The sequence below is a fragment of the Pan troglodytes genome, chromosome 5 (genome assembly GCF_028858775.2).
Source record: "Pan troglodytes isolate AG18354 chromosome 5, NHGRI_mPanTro3-v2.0_pri, whole genome shotgun sequence".
Lineage (NCBI taxonomy): Eukaryota > Metazoa > Chordata > Mammalia > Primates > Hominidae > Pan > Pan troglodytes.
Window position 1 is genome coordinate 131178747 of NC_072403.2, and position 18341 is coordinate 131197087.

Here is an 18341-nt window from a genome sequence, read left to right on the forward strand (position 1 = left end):
GCAATGAGATCAAGGGCTAGGCCAGCTTCTACCATTTACACATTAAGTATAAATAAGTTTCAGGACTAGGATTACTAGTGAAACGTAGAAATGTGCTCATGAATTGTGGAGATAAAATTTTTACAGCTTATAAAACTATGCTTTCAAAAACAATTATCAGTACAAGATAGGGCTTATGCAGAGGGACAAACAGAACAGATCTGAGTTTAGGGGTAGGTATGATTTCTGTAATTCACTCTAGGACAAGAAAAAGCAGTAATTTCTTTTGACTAAAGTATGTGTTGTTTTTGAATCAACTCTGTACACTCCTATATTCCTTTTAAAGTACAAATTAAATTTACCAATCATAATGGAATAGTCAATGTGTAACAGCTATAACTCATTAACCATGGAAATTTAATTATAAACATAATAAGCAAAATTACAATTCTCTGTTTTACTGAATTAAACTTTTAAATGAAAATATTAGCTATTCAGTATTTTACATTCCTTTCTTATAAAAATTTCAATAATGCCAAATAGTAAATTAATATTTAAAATATATGTAAGGCTAAATCTAAACCTCTAAGAAATCAAAGGGCCAAACACATTAATATACAACAATTACATAATTATATAATTACATTAATATAACAATCAGTATCACCTGATAAATATAATTAAAATTGTTCCTTTCTAGGAAATTGGCATAAATGTGTCATTAAGTTTTAGTTAGTTTCCTCAAATTAAGGACCATATATGTACCCTGTAGAATCACTTTCACATTTACTTTTTATAATTTCTTCTTAGGTTTATAATTTCAGAATGCTCTATGTTAAATCTATTTTAAAGGTCTACAATAAATGACCTACTGTATTTAGTAATGATATAATCTACAAATAGTCTCCAGCCGATTTTCAAAACTTTCTTTTTCAGAGAATCAGGATGTACAGAACAGATAAAAAGGAAGATGTTTTGCTAGCTGGGGTGGGGGTTGAAGGTGGAGCCACAGAGGCTATTTGTGGTTAGAGATCATGCATATTGTCAATCACCTTACTACATTACATTTTCTCCTTCCCATCTCCTACCCCAAGCCTTCCAGGCTAGTTGCTTATTTATATTATCCATGTACAGATTTTACTTTAAAAGTCACTGGAATAATTTTCTGTTGTGGTTTTAAAAAGTAAAGGTCACAGAAAACCTGTTGAAGAGTTTTAGTCAATGACTAAATGACTAAACATTTACTAAATGTTTTCTAGTGACAGGCATACAGTGTTAAGCATGAGGATATGAAAACAGCAGAAACGTCATTTTTATTTTTGAGTTGTACAAATCCTACTGGGGAAAAGGGAGTGAGTAGGTGAGAGGGCTCACAGAGCCATAAACAATGAACTATAATAATAGCGTATGCAGAGAATGCAGGAAAGGAAGTGAAGGGTGGGAGGGGGTCTCTTAGTGTTGTACAGCCAGGGAGGGCCTCGGAGGGGCTGTATCTATCTTGGCGGGTGGAAGGAGCAGGGTGAAAGACATTCTAGGTAGACGGAATGCAGATTTAAGAAGCACACAGATGCGCTTGGTGCATTTTTTGGAAGAAAAAGGGTCTGTTATACAGTGGAAGGTCCATGAGGACTGTTATGAAGGAAACCAGAAAAGGTAGGCTGAGGCTGAATTACAAAGGCTTTGTAGGCCAAATCAAAACGACTCAACTTTTAAGGCCACACGGACCAGTGGTGGTTTGCAAGAAGACTGTGTGGAGTGATGACAACCTTCCTTAGTGCCACAGTGGGGAAGAGACTGAAGAGGGGAGACGCTGGCAGTACGAAGGTCAGTTGGATGAACATCACTGTCGGTTTTCTCCCTGTGTACTGGCCGGTCATTCCAATAACAAAACCGACCAACCAGAACATCAACTTTTTTTCTTACAGGTCTCATCAAGTTTTCCAGTTTTGGTTTATGAGCTACATTTAATCACTAAAATGTAAGCTCCACAAGGCCAGGGATTGGGGGCTATTTTATCTCAGGCATATCTCGAGGCCATGAGCAGTGTCTGAGATATAGTTGGCACTCATCCAATATCTGCTGAAGAGATACTTGATTTCTTCCAAATAGTGATTGTGATCTGGAGCACATCTCTCACGGTTTTTTCCCAATCACCGCCCAATCTGATAAGCACCATTTCCATGTGCCACTCTGTACAGGTGAGGACACTATACAAAAACATGCCTAGAAGAGTCTTCCTGCTGAGGGGGCCACTCAAACTCACGGTCATCAAAACTTTCTGTCTCTTAATAAGTGAAAAACATGGTTCTTACTGCTCTCAAGGTCTTTCCCAGAAGACTGTCTCAATAAGGACGCTGTTGAGAAGGGGCAGAGAAAGCTTTATCAGCTTTTCTTTCATTCTGCAATCTATTTATATTCTTATTTTTCTTACGACTTTTTGTTTTTTTTCCCCTAAATTAATGAAATATAGACTTAACCACATATTTATTGTTTCTTAATGCAGACGTTTGGAATTATGTATTTTTTTAAGTATAACTCTGGCTGCTTTCCAACAAATTTAATGTGATGCTTATACTGTAGTTGTTAAGTAGTCTAATATTGTATACTCATTCCTTGATCTAGTTATTTGAGAGATTTTTAAATTTTCAAGTAGTTTTACCATTTTAAACGTGTACATTTCTAATGTTATATTTTGATTGGAGGTATGATGTACATATTTTCCTAAAATTTTCATTGTCTATAGCATATGAAAAATATTGTAAAGAATTTAATTACTATATTAGTCTGTTTTGTGTCGCTATAAAGGAATACCTGAGGCTGGGTAATTTATAAAGAAAAGAGGTTTATTTTGGCTCATGGTTCTGCAGATGGTAGAAGCAGCATAATACCAGCATCTGCTTCTGGTGGGGCCCTCAGGAAACTTATAATCATGGCAGAGGTGAAGAGGGAGCAGGTGTCACACATGGCCAGAGGGGGAGCAGGAGAGACAGGTGAAGGGAAAGGAGGTAGCAGACTTTTTTTTTTTTTTTTTTTAAAGTAGAGACAGAATCTGGCTTTTATTGCCTGGACTTGTCTCAAATTCCTGAGGCTCAAGTGATCCCCCTCCCTCAGTCTCCCCAAGTGTTGGGATTACAGGCATGAGCCACCATGTCCGGCCAGATTCTTTTTAACAACCAGACCTTGCTGTAGCTAATAGAGTGAGAACTCACTCATTACCCTGGAGGAAGGCACCAAGCCATTCATAAGGGATCTGGCCCCATGACCCAAACATCTCTCATGAGACCCCATCTTTAACATTGGGGATCACATTTCAATATGAGATTTGGAGGGGACACACATCCGAACTATATCGATTACCTGATTTTTAATTTCACTGTATCACTATTTCAATTCTTCCTTTTAACTATATTGCATAGCTGTTATTTCTTCACTGTATGGGATTAACATATATTTTTATTTTAAGGTATTGTGATCACTGTTTTCAATTCTTTTTTTTTTTTTCCAATTAGGCCTTTTGTTGATATCTCTACTTTCTGGATTTAAATCTACCTAATTAGAGATCATAATTAAAGTTCTTTCCATATATAAGAAAGCAGGATAAATGTGAGCTCAATTTTTATAATTTAGTATTTAGGCAGGATTTGGGAGGGTGCTAATGTATTTCTGGTGGATCCAAATGTATTGTTGGATTTTTCTTGTTTATACCACATATTTCTACCTTTTATGGAAAATTCAATATAAGCAATATATGTGGGTTATTTTATGGTATCAAATTTTTTGTGTTCATAAAAATAGCAAAACCAGATTGCTGTTAATGCTCTTCCATTCTTTGCTCTGGTCACTAGGAAACCAGAAGATACATTCCATCCAAAGCCCAGATGATTTACAAACTGGCAGAATACACTGCTATGTGCTAACCTTATCTGAAACTTTAATATGCCCTAACTTTCTTCTCTGTTTTTCCCCAGCTCTGTTTGAATCATACACATTTTCTGGCACTCTGATTTTTTTGCAGAATCAGGCAGGAGACAGATGGATAGTCTGGGAGATGACTCACTTTCTAATGAATTGTGGCAGACATTGAGTTTGAAAGGTAACCAGTCATATATCCTAATTTTCTAGAGAATTTCTAAACATTTTTATGATTATCCATAACTAAATAAACTCTAAAAAATCAATTTCTAACCCCCAAATACTCCGAATGTCTTAACCCTATTATGAAAAAACAACTACATCTTCCCACCAGTAAATTGACATTCTTAATCTTCTCTCTCTCCTCCCTACTCCACAATCCTACTCCCCTCTGTGTTTCCTCCTTGTTAGTCTTAAAATTTGGCAGTATTATATTTATTGAGTAAGTCTCTTTCAGCAGTATTTCATACTGGTGTTTGCAGCAGTGGATAACTTTTAGGGGGAATCTGAAGAAAAATCCTTTTGCTGCCTTCAAAATGAGAGGTTATCATAGTAAACTCACCTACTGTAAAAATCTATTCTGTGTCTTTTACCAGTCTTGGATAAGATGTCTTCCGCATCTTTTTTCTTTGAAAGCTAGTTCTTAATCATTTTGGCTTCCAGGAGTTGGCTACTGTTTTTCTATTTTACAAAGTTAAAATGTACAGGCAGAATATTTTCTTTGAGGATTAAAAACTCTGGTCTATTCTAAATGTCGTCTCTTAGCTTACAAAATATTTTTGCAAATCAGATTACATTTTTTCAGGTATCTTATTCAACTGTCAGTTTCCATGTGGTTTGTCTATTTTCTCTGCCATATTTATATTCACCATAGTGGGCGAAATCTTATTGTTGGCTCCTACACGTCCTATCTCCCTACTCATCTCACAGGGCCTCGATTTCCTGTTCAGGAATTATCTATACTTCCTTATACTACTCAGTCTTCACGGGATATGAATCCAAACTTTGAGGAAGACTTCTAGCGTATCCTTTTTCATTCTCCAAGATCCCCAAAGAGGCTGCATGTAACTGAAACTCTGACAATTAGCCTCTTTCTTCAGGGACTTTGTGTCTTGAGTAGAGTAACAGAAGGGTGGAAGAAATAGTCCATGTTACTAATTGCAGGGTGTCCCAAGGTGATAGTACAGCTATAGAGATCCCCTATGCCAACTTGACACTTTTTGTTCCAAGTTGCTCTTCAGCCCTCTCTCTGATTCTGTAACATTTCTATGTCCTATTACATTCACTTTCTGCTCAATATAGCTATTGGTTTCTGTTGTAAAACAAATAATGTTACATGGTATATTCACATAAATTCTTTTCTACATGTGTCATCTTCTCTTGCAATGTCATATTTTACACGTTTTGCACTTGTCAATTTCAATATCATCTTTGCTTTACTCTTATTCTGTAGCAGCATTTCCAAAATTTGTTCTGAAAAATAATTCTAATTTACTGTTAACAGATGTCACTTTTTTTTAATAGAGGAAGGCTATTGTTCAGTAAGTGTGGAAAATGCAAGGATAAATAAAAGTTAATTCACTTCTTTTTTTGTGCATTCTGAATTTCCAAGAAAGAATACAGGATGTAGCTCTTCCCAAACTTATTTTTAGTATGTATACAGATACAGATTTATCCTGCCATATTAAAAGAAACTAGTGGTCTTTAGAACATATTTTGGGTAATCATATTCTAGATGCTGCTAAATTTACTATCTCCAGTGAGAATTTTAGCTCCCTTCCAGCTTATAATAGAGCAGTGCTACCTTTTAAATTTATTTTTAATACTGATCCTTCCTATTTAATATTCATCTTATCCCCATCCTAGCTGTTTGTAATTCTTGTGGTTGAGCTTCTTATATAGCATTTGAAAATACTGATGCTTGACTTTTTTATGGTGCTACAAAATATTTTAACTGAGCTATGAGGTTTCAAATTTTTGAATATGTGCCTGTAATCAAAGTTTACTACAGGTACTTCATGTTTCTATTATTTTTTTGGTAGCTTAGACTTCTGCTGGGATTCTTAACTATTGTCCAGTGTTTCTAACTGTAACTTTCCTGAAACACATATCACAAATCAGTAGTACTTCTCCTGCTTTTGCATACAAATTGAAGAATCTTGAGCTGATATCAATGTGGGGTCTATCTACTTCTGATGGTGAATTGTTCTTAAAATACTCCTGAGCCTCAGTGATGAAATCAGAATGTTAAATTATGGTGGTTTAAAAGTCCCTCTATGAGATACATAGAAAGACGAATTGTCCTAGACACCTTAGTAAATTGTCTGATCTATGTAAAAAGTGTGTGGTATAAAACTTTATCAACTATTTAAAACCAACTTATTCATAATTTGCTATGTTGGTGTTCTATTAAATGAATGCTCATTTAAAAAAATTTTGGTATGAATACAAATAGCTCAAGAACAGACCTGGGGTAAAAAATTTTCTGGATCACATTCCTAATGGCCAATTCCCCTGAATGCATTCATCAAATGAAAATCAATTGTCAGGGTCTAAGTAACTGGGAGAAATAGGCAAGTGATGATGTTAAAACAATCCAGTATTAATCACTTCTCACTTGCCAACACCACTTCAGAGAATAAATATTCATTGATTATAGCAATATTATTCAAAATAAAAAGATACTGAAAATAATCTAACTGTTCAACATTCTGGAAACTATAAGAAAAAACATGCTAAGAATATGGGTCCCTATAACTAAAGCACTCTACAGATACAAAAATAAAAGAAAAAAATCTTAAATTTTTATCATAAAATTTAAAATACAGAAAACCTACATGTAATAAAAACATGTTTGTATAGTGATAATGACAAAACAGACTGAAAGAATAGTTATTTGCAATGGAAGTGTTCTTTGTAGCCATTTGTTTACTAAAGTTCACTATACAGAATTAAAAAATATCCTTACAAAGTCTTAGGCAAATTATTTTATCTATAGGCAAACTATAATATCTGTGGGTATTATAATTATATATATACATATCAAGTGTACACATATATAGAAACACATATATGTATGTAAACTTAAAACACTGAGTGAAAACGTATCCTAATCAAACATGATGTATATTTAGAATAGATACATATGTGTTTTTCCTACATAATACATATGTATTATCCTAATTGAGCCCAGACACAAAAGGATGCAATCCTTATTTCCTCCAAATTGTCTCACCTCCACATAGATTATGGAAAAAGTTAAAACCAAGGTCATCTTAGCATATCATGTCCAAAGCAATGAGAACATCCTGGCATTGGATACTCAAGGACAAGTATTCTAAAAGCAGAAACCTATTAACTAAAATAACATTAGTTAATTTTAAACATAACTTTTTAAAAATATAGGGTTTTAGGGTTTTTTGGTTTTGGCTTAATCCTTAGTATACCCTAAACTGAACTGAACACATGAAGTTATCTGGTAGTGGAAAAACAGAAAAAAGGGAGGAAGAGGCATAATAGACCAGGGGATCACATTACCCTGGCTGAGAAGGTAACAGAGTTCACAATGAACAACATTTAACACGAAAACAGGAGAGATATAGATGAATACAGAAGTCATCTATATACTTTGAAAAGATCTAAGGTAGAATAAAATCTAAACAGAGAGGAAATGTAAGATTGTGAGGGTTGTATGTTTTGGTTAAGAAAGTACTTGAGAGACAGGAACAAAGTCAAGCAGCTTTTCTCATTAAACATTTATTGCTGTGCTTAAATCTGTTTGAAGGAGCATAGCAATACATGAAATACTGGTTTGGGTAAGATCTACTCTTTCCCCAGCCGGAATGCTGAGGCTAACTCAAATCTGACTGACGTGCAACTGAAATATGTGACAGTTTTTCCATAATGTCAACATTTAACACTGTCAACATTAAAGATGAGGCCCATTCCAAAAACCCTTAGTGGACACTCAAACGATATTCATAAAGTTGTCCAAAACCTTTCAAGAAAATAGCATCAGTGACCTTTATGAGGATGATACAAAAATCCTTTCTTAATCTATCAATAAAAGGCAGCTAAATTTAAAATTCCTGCTTTGCTCCAAGCAGTGGATAATTAATGAAGCCTTGACTCAGGAAGAGCTCCAAAGCACTTGATACAGGGATGCTGGCCTTTAGGACTGTTTACTTGGTAGCTAAGTGTCTCACCCCCTTAATTACATAAAAACTACAATTTTTATATCTTACTTGCCAGGCTTTATTCATTTAAAAAAGTTTTTATTTGTATTAACATTAAAATAATTCTCAAAGAAAAAAATTCATCCACAAGCCTGCCACTACACTAAACTTCTTTAATTTGTCCATAGGCACATATAATTTGTAGCTATAATCACACCACACGTAACATAATAGAGCCAGTTTCTAAAGGCATTACTTAACATTCCCTGACAATATGTTCTGCCAAACTTTCCCAGCTTGCTCATTTCATTAGTACATATTGTAAGAAATTCAGTGTAAGCTACAGCTTCATTGAAACATAAAAATTCCATAGATTCCTTCTAAATATATGTCACGAATGGCATATTTTACCAAAAATGTAGTTTAAGACACTTTATAATTCACATTTATATACCACTTTTCATCTTACCTCTTCTCCAGACAGATAGTAGGCTGAGAGTAGTCCACCAACAAAGCGTATATTTACTTCAAAGACAGAAATTTCAGCATTCTATGGAAAAAAAATTCAAACATGATGATAGTACACAATTCAGAAAACCATTATTGTGATAAATTATACTAAATACTTAAATTTTGTTCAAATCTTATGCTTGCCCAGAGAAGTTTATATACAGGGGGAAATGTTCTCCCTTTTAAAATTAAGGTATTAAATATCACTGTGCATTATACGTATCGAAACATCACTAACGGACCCCCAAAATACGTACAATCATTATATGACAATTTTTAAAAATAAAGGAAGAAACATACTTAAAATAAATGATATGGTTTGTCTCTGTGTCCCCACCCAAATCTCATCTTGTAGCTCACATAATTCACACATGTTGTGGGATGGACCCGGTGGGAGATAACTGAATCATGGGGAGGGGTCTTTCCTGTGCTGTTCTTGTGATAGTGAATAAGTCTCACAAGATCTGACGGTTTTAAAAAGGGAGTTTCCCTGCACAAGCTCTTTCTCTCTTTGCCTGTTGCCATCCATGTAAGTTATGACTTGCTCCTAGCCTTCCGCCATGATTGTGAGGCCTCCCTAGCCATGTGAAACTGTTAAATCCATTAAACCTCTTTTTCTTCCCAGTCTCAGGTATGTCTTTATCAGCAGTGTGAAAACGGACTAATGCAAGAGATAAAAATAATTTTGACTGCTAAACAAAATTACAAAAATATTTGTCAAATAAAGTTCTTTCCTCTCTCTTCAACAGCAGATACAATATTTGATATTCTCTATTTGTGTAAACACAATGGGGCCAGGGCATTTTTTTTTTCCTGCTCTGCATTCTCCTTTATTTTATTCATTTGTCTGCTTTTTCTTCCTGAAAGGCTATTCAGCCTATACTTAGGCTGGTACTTCAACATTAGTCTAGGAATCTTTTCATCATGATGCACAACTGGACTGCAAATAGGATTTGAAGTCTGAGGACCTGGGTTCTAGTGCTGGTTTCCAACTTTTTGCCTTTGGCTTGGGATTGTTCTTCTCATCTCTGAGAAGATATTTCATCTTCGCATAAAGGACATGATAATAATCATGTATGTTATACCATGCTGAAATAGCCCTTATTTACATCAATAATAGCTTGCTTTTATTATTTACAACGTGCCAGGTGCTGTGCTAATGTCTTTATATAGACTCTTTTAGTCCTCACAATGACCTTATGAATTAATTACTATTCTTATATCCATTTTAAAATGCTGAAGCTGAGACTTATAGTGGTTAATGTGACTTTTTGAAGTTCAGACAACTAATAATTGGTAGAAGCAGGATCTGAACTTGAGTACTGTGGCTCCTGATTCAGGGCTCTGCTATTCTGACTTCTATATACCTCACAGGATAATGCACCAAGTCTCTTTATTCATGGTCATATAATTAGTAATTACTGCTAATATTTTATACTTGATTAGTAAATAGATCTGTCTTACATTCTGTTACTAGATAAGTTAGAATAACTAACCTACTATTTAGATTATAAAGTACATTTCAAGCTTTAGTTAGCTTCTTTTCATGTTCATTGGGCCTACTGAGTAGTTGTTCACTTTTGCCTAACATCAAACCATTCACTAATAATCATGGGACTCACAGCAATTTATAATATATGGAGTCAATATCTGGCAAATAAACTTAGTCAAAATCATGAGATATTATTTCCTTTAATAAGCATTTATTAAGCAACTACTATGTGCCAGACCCTGTCCTAGGTGATAGGGAAATGGCAATAAGGACTGTTAAGGTCCTCAAGCTCACTTGAGTCTACATTTTAGTGGGATAAAATATTTCCAGAAAAAAAAGGAGATATGTATTAATTTTATCCTTACATGCTCTCTGTAAAAAGGTTTAAGAATCTAACAATTAAAGCCAAGTAATTTCTTAAGTTAAAAAAAATTCAAAAAAATTCCTATAAAAGGACAATTATGAAAACAAGTTAGGAGACAGAATTACTAAGTCAAAGTTAGGCAAAAACATCACAAAATAAGACTGGTGTATTTAACTGTATTTTATAATTTGTAATGTGCACCTGATATAATCTGATTAAAAGTACTATATATAGGTGTAATTTAACTTTGAGGTCTATCACTCTGAACGAATTTTACATAAATATTGGCAAAGGCTTTAATATTCTACAAAATTACTGATAAGGAAAAGCGAAGCTAATCCATGTATTTAGTTTGGTTCACGTGACTACGTTTCCTATGTTTAAGAGTAATAATATCTAATAATAAAATCTAATAAACTTAAACCCTCAAATCATATTCCTCTCAATTAGTACTTGTGTTTTTCAGTTTTTAAACCTGGTAACAGTTTCCCACATTTCTGCCTATTGAAGACTGTTAAGATGATATTATATTCTTATTCTGGCTACAGGTTCTTGACATAATGCATTTTCTCTTCCTCCCGTGAAAATTTTGGATAATTAAGACCTTTATATAGACATCCGATAAAAATTATTGCAAGGTGGAGGTCTGAGTCATGTCAAACACCGCCAGAAATATATCTTCAGCTAGACATCAATCAACTGTTGGATGCAGTTATTCAACCAGTTATTGATCCAATTACATATTCTAAAACCTAAATTCTATTTATCTTGTACTGTGCGATATTGAGAAATGACCCTGCAAGGTGCCATACTCAAGGTCACTTGCTATGGCTTTGGATTTCATGGATCTAATAGTCTGTCCAGTGAGCCTGTTTAAGAAGCAAATCTGGTTTGTTAGTTAATCCATGAAGGATACCAGTGACTGCTATGTCCTTGTCTTTAATAAATCTTGCTCTGGAACATCACACCACCACCATCACTAGTTCTCAAGTCACCATCTTCTCTGTTTGAAAACCAGAACCACATTCGAATCTCCAACATATAATTCTTTCTCTCTCCTTTTCAAAGTTAAGTTTAAATAATTTAGAAACCTTAATTTGAGGTCTCTTTCAATATTCTAGGTTGTATTATGGTTTTAGGCCAAAAGATTGAAATTTAGACCCTTTAGTTAACTCTTTACAGATTCGTAGATGAAAAGGACTAAGAAGATAAAAATTCTCCCACCACACCAAATTGGCTGGCTATCCTGCAGAAATCAGAAAGACCTGGGATTGAAGGCTGATTTGGAAGCCATCGGAATTTGAGGTCCCAGATAACTAATTTATTCTGAGTCTTGGTTTTGTCATACGTAGAAAAGGACAATGAATTCCTCCGTGATGTAAAGCAATGTACACAATAGCTGGTAACGCACTCAACAGACACTCAATAGACAGCTGTTGCCACTACCACTGTGCAGCTCAGCCTAAACGAACTAAAACCTACCTTCCCAGGGTCACTGGAAAATCAGAAACTTTAGAATCATAAATACTCATCTTCTTTGGCCCATATGAGGTCTTATTTCTCAAGGGCTTAAAAATCCTCTTTTGAAATATAGAAGTTGACCAACTTCCTTTGGGGCTTGATATATTTTGTATGAAATCTGGATTTTCAAAAGTGAATTTCTACAAATGAGGGTCTCAGGCCGTTTTTATAAACTTCTGATTCTAATTTCCATTAAAATAATAAATTTAAATGAATACATTCTTATTAATAGTCATGATGTTCTAAAAGTTTTCTACCGACTTACCCTAATGACAGAGGGGGTATTTGCAGCAGGGGGAAGACAGTAGGCAGACAAAGCAGCCTGTAACACTAAATCTTGTGAGATTTATCCTAACAATTAATGTGAATTTTGCAGTCTACCTATCTGAGTTTGTTTTAAAATAAAATTAACTTCCCCTTTAAATCTTTAGGATTGCATTCCAGTATGCCCCATGTATTCAGTGGCTTCTAGTACACAGTCTTACATCAGTGGCAGTTTAAGAAGTACATCCCGTCTTTTATTTAAATTCCATGTACCTATTAGTTAATGTCAACTGATAAGCAAGAGGAGATTGGAAGTTTTTGGTTAAGACCAACCAATAAAAAAATCAGAATTGGAGAAATTGTTCTTTCATTTTGATTTACTTATAGCAATGACCACTTAATCAAAGAACACACTAAACCAGATTCATCTATAAATTGAATAAAATACATGGTATGCCTAAATTTACACCTAAAATCAAGAGATGAGTATTATAAATCATGAAAAAATTATACCTCAGTACTAATCTCTATTATTGTCTTGGGTGTTTGAGATTGATAACTTCCACCTTAAATCTATCCCTTTTCCATATATTTTTGTCTACTCATTTACAATACATGTATGTAAATTTATGAGATAAAGTGATAAAGACTGCTAACATGAAAAAGAGTCTAATATATAAATTATTTTGTATGCTTCCCTCCTTCAATCCTAACATCATGCTCCATCTCTCTGCAAAGAAAGGCTTCTTCTGAACCAACATATCATGAGATCATGGACAGGAAATATCTAACCCCATCTAGGCAACAGAGAAAATGAACACTTCAAAATCTGTTTCCAAATGAGTACCTGAAAGACCAACCTCTTCACACTAGACAAGACAGCACTTTAAACAACTCTGAAATTTGATATTTTTATAGGCAACTTATTCACCAAAATTAGCTATACGATGACGTATTTTAATAGATTTCACTAAGTGAAATAACAGGCTTGACAATGAAAATAACAAATTTTAGTTTTGGAGCAGATTCAGCCAGTTTCCTTTTGCTTGAGGAGCTATATCGAGATGCAAGCTTTCCCTGAGGAACAGATAAATTGTTTCTTTGGACCTTCAAGCCTTACGATGTTTATTTAGAGTCACACTTATATTAGAATTCTCCTTAATTATTATCTTATGATTCCATACAGCATGACAGATCTGATTGATTGCATTAAATGGAAAAATATTTCTTGGAAAAGAACTTATCAGACATATTTAAATTCTATTGAGTGTTTGATTTTCAGAGTGAACTAAAAGTGTAATAGTTTTTGTTTTTAAAAGGACAATTCTCCGATCTCTACAATCAGAGACTACTCTTTGGCTAGCTATTCCTCCAAACTCTGTATCAGCTTTCTACTTAGTGAATTATGAGCCTGGGGTACGGGACTATTATCATACATAAGAATCAAGCAAGCTTTAATAACTGCCCACTACATACCAATGCAATATTTCTGTTTAATATCAACTGTTTCACCAAAATCCAATGTAAATAACAACTGCTCCATTACTAGCACATGATAATGATACTTTAATCAATGGCTTTGTTAGAAGCAACATGAGACTTTTCAAAACCATTGATTAAAGACTGGTAACTACCAATAAGCCTTGCCTATGTTTAGGCTTAGCATACACCTTTATTTATAAATGATACTTCAAAGTGTGTGCTGGATTAACACTTTGAGGATTAAAAGTATACAACTCCTTTAAACGATTAAATTGCAATATTTCACAGTGTAAGTCAGTGTGTCACAGTGTATCCTGGCAGCCTTTGGTTTCCTATTTAAGCAACGTGGCAAATCTCTTAAGACTGCTAACAAAGTCCAAGTTCTGTGGGCCACAAAGATATGCAAATACCTATCTTCTCTATGTTAATAGATTGGTTTTACCATGCAGGTCCAGAGGCTCTCAAGCAGCAGTCCTAATTACCATCAGAGAGAACAGCACAGTATCCTCTGAAAACCAAAACCCAAATCATCACTCTTGGTAGGTATTCCCTAGCATTCAGATGGAACACACTCAATAACTTCATTTAACAGGATAATTAATTTAGTTATCTGCACCCATCAGGATGTAATGTGGCTCTAAAACAGACCTTTCTCAGGAGCAACACTAAGGCAAAAGTAACTTCTTTCATACTCTATGGCATGGAACTCTGGACCTAAGCCAGTACTCAGTAATGCATTTGAGAAGATCCAAAGTTGCTTCTTGAAGTCAACATATATCCTCCTGACAGGGAACCCTACAACTTACTTTCTTGAAAAGTAGGAGGGCATTCCAACTGGGTATGCAAACAATCTGGATCTTTACATTAAAGAAAAAAAAAAGTCACTGTTGCCACCAGTACTTCTGTTCTCCAAAACACAAGGTGTTCATTACAACCAAAGGCATGATCCAGATGCTTGCCAAAGATCACAATTACAGTGTGTTGCTAGTTAGTGTCCACAGCAGGCTGATCATCTATCCTTTGCCATTCTCAAGGCTCTGCCTCTCATACTGAGATATCGCTTTACCGCAGTCCAGAAATACGGCTTTAAGGAAAATTTTAACACAGCTTTAGCTTTTACAGAGGGTTAATATAAGAAATTGTTATCTGGAGAAAAATTCTACATATTCTATAAAATTCATTACAGAAGATAGTTTTCAATATTTCTCATGTGAGGTTCTAGGTAACCAATAATGTTTTAAGAGCCAGTAAAAGAACACAACTGAAATTAGAAATGCCCAAATAGGAAACCCTTGATCATTTGTTCTTATGCAACTGATCTTCCTGTTATCAGGGGCCACTACAAATCTGTTCTGGAAATAGGTTAGGTAATAACAGGTAGACCAAGTGACTTGAACTCCAGATCATCTGTAACTATATAAACAGATGACACAATACAGCTACCCTTGCACCTGAGCTTTTCTTCCAGCTGAGTATAGTATAGACTGTCAGGAAGTAGGATAAGATGGCTTAACTTCTCATTCATTTAACAAATATTTATCAAATCACTATTGAACAATAAGCTCTAATTAGTAATCTAATATTAAGATGACATGCCTAACCTCAGAGGACTCAAATTCTCTGGCTGCGTATATATTTCTCAACTCTTTGCATTTCTTCTCCAATTAAAAAAACACACGGTCATTGAGTTAGGCAGACTGTGTTCAAACCAGAGATCTTGCTGCACAATTTGGGACAGCCTAATTAACCACCTATTCATCTATAAACATAGTGAAAAATACCAGTTACTACTCTGTATGCTTGTCACAAAGATTAAACATGATACACCCATGAAAAAAATCACCTATCATAATACTTGGTATGTATCACATATTACTAAATAGTTTCCTTTTTTTTTTTTTTTTTGAGACGGAGTCTCGCTCTGTCGCTCAGGCTGGAGTTTTTTTTTTTTTTTTTTAAATAGAGATGGCGGCGGTGGGGAGGGTCTTACTCTGTTGCCCAGGCTGCTCTTGAACTTCTGGGCTCAAGAAATCCACCAGCCTGGGCCTCCCAAAGTGTTGGGATTACAGGTGTGAGCCACCACGCCTGGCCAAATAGTAGTTGACCTCTTTTCATTTTTCATTTCTTCCCTCCTGAGATAGCCTGGCTCTAGCTAGGGTTCTCTGACTACTTTTCCTGCTAGACTAAATGCTCCATAAGGGTAAATGCCTGATCCTTAGAAGATACTTAGTAAATAACAAATGAGTGAATGAAGAGTGACTAATCAACAATCAGTTTTAGATCCTTTGTCCTAAGATTACTTTGAGTTAAAATTAGAAAATGCATTCATGGAGTCAACACTTAGGGTTTTCTGCTAATATCTATGTGCCTCTACAGATACTTGAACTGAATACAAGCTCCTTCTGTGAAGTCCTTGTTCCTTACTCCCCAGAACATATTATCCCAGTAACTTATTTCAAGCCAGATATTAAAGTAATTTGAACTTTGTGCTACCAAGTATGCAAAATGAATCAACTTCCTATGCCCTAATGAAAAGAAAATGAGTTTTAGTTAATTACAGTATAAACCAATAGAAAACATTTACTTTATACTTTTCAGTGATATAAATTGGATATTTCACATTAACAAATTTATTCTTGAGTGTAAAATTTGTTTATACTTAGGAGCACCATAGGATAAACCAACTCTCAACAATAGTGTTTGTTTCATTTTTATTTTCCCTTTGCAATAAATTTAGATGCATTAACTTTTCTTTTTTTTTTTTTTTTTTTTTTTGAGTCCGAGTCTCACTCTGTTGCCCAAGCTGGAGTACAGTCGTGCAATCTCAGCTCACTGCAACCCCTGCCTCCCGGGTTCAAGCTATTCTCCTGCCTCAGCCCCCCAAGTAGCTGGGATTACAGGCGTGTGCCACCATGCCTGGGAAATTTTTTGTATTTTCAGTAGAGACGGGGTTTCACCGTGTTAGCCAGGGTGGTCTTAATCTCCTGACCTCATGATCCACCCGCCTCAGCCTCCCAAAATGCTGGGATTACAGGCGTGAGCCACTGCGCCTGGCCAACTTTTTAAATAATACCCTTACACTGTCAATTAGAATACCTTATCAGGAAAAAGTGTTAACTAAAATATAAGTAATAATATTTATAAGCTAGAATGATACTACATGTTATTTAGTATAATTTTTCTTTTTTTTGCTAAGGCTTTTTCAATTTCTCCTTTCTTCATATAAATGAGAAAAATTTCTCAATGTTTTTTGAAAAAAAATCCTGTAATTTTAAAAATAATCATTTGGATTTCTGGATAGAATGGGTGAATATAAGACAAATTCTAATGTGACATATTAAAACCAACTAGAATACAGTAAGCTGGAAAACTTCACAATGTAATGATTAGAAAAGTAAGTCAATATATTTCTCCAGAATTTATATGTTACTATTTTTAATATGGGAAACATTATTGTTTGGATATTGTTGACAACATATTTTTAAAAGGAAAACATGGTAATACCCAAAGAGACCTGCAACAAATATTTTTCAAGACCTCTTATATTAAGAAAATAGTATAATAAAGACATTTGAGAAATATGGCTGTAATTTTTTGAAATATGTATATTTAATTTTTATGAATACATAACAGTTGTATATATTTTAAAATTATATCTTGAAAGGTATAACCCAAAACTATCATTAACAGGCCTAAAATATAAATGCAAAAGTCTGCATACTAATTGAGTAAAATTTTATTAAAAACTAAAATAAAAATTTAAATAAACAAAGAAAACTTCAAAGTTCAGTATCTTAGCAATAACTCATTGTTAGTCTAATCCTTTCACTTACAAGTAAGGAAGCCCAGTAAATTCTTCTCTTCTACATAGTCTGATATCCCCTACTAAATTCATCTTTCCTTCTCCCAGGTCCCCAGGACCCATGGAACACATTCAAGGCATCCTGTGGTGGTCTGAGGACAGCCAACTGCCTTCTGTTACAGTAACATCTTGTCTGTTACCTTTGCACTTAGTCATTTTAAATAAAACTGCTCCTCATCCTCCACCAACCCCAACCTCTGGCCCCAAGTCCAGAGCTCCTCAGACTACCACAAGTTGCACAGGTCGTGAAAAGAAAAAAACTGCTATTATATTTGAGGAGGTTTGGGGCAACAACGCTACAATTACCAGATGGACCAACCCAAGATTCAGTAAGAAACTTGGACACTATTCATAAGTCAAGTGTTACTAAAGTTTGCTTTCCAGTTTTCCATCATTAGTGTTTCAGAGGAATTTAGTTATTATTCCCCCACCCTTTCTCGAAAAGACAGATATCAGTCGGTTTCATATATAGCTAAAGAAAAGTCTGCAGGTTTTTGAAGGTAGGAGCTGATTTTAATAAGAAGGTAGAACTGAAGTTTTTTTTTTTTTTTTTTTTTTGAGACGGCATCTTGCTCTACTGTCCAGGCTGGAGTGCAGTAGTGCAATCACGGCTCACTGCAACATCTGCCTCCTGGGTTCAAGCGATCCTCCTGCCTCAGCCTCCTGAGTAGCTGGGATTACAGGCACACACCACCGTGCCTGGCTATTTTTTGTATTTTTAGTAGAGACGGGGTTTCACCATGTTGGCCAGGCTGGTCTCAAACTCCTGACATCGTGATC

The 18341-nt window shown here is 34.9% G+C and overlaps 1 protein-coding gene and 1 long non-coding RNA gene across 2 annotated transcripts in view; one reads left to right on the forward strand and one right to left on the reverse strand.

The window, feature by feature from the left end:
* MAN1A1 (mannosidase alpha class 1A member 1) overlaps positions 1-18341 on the reverse strand; it is a 172745-nt gene that overhangs the window by 105106 nt on the left and 49298 nt on the right. Inside the window, exon 5 of the mRNA XM_518868.8 lies at positions 8536-8616. Coding sequence (XP_518868.3) covers positions 8536-8616 — 81 coding nt within the window. The remainder of the gene's footprint in view (positions 1-8535; positions 8617-18341) is intronic.
* Positions 3845-17954, forward strand: LOC107975270 (uncharacterized). The gene is made up of 3 exons (XR_001718686.4): positions 3845-4072; positions 14149-14238; positions 17610-17954. It is a non-coding gene; the product is annotated as an uncharacterized LOC107975270 (long non-coding RNA).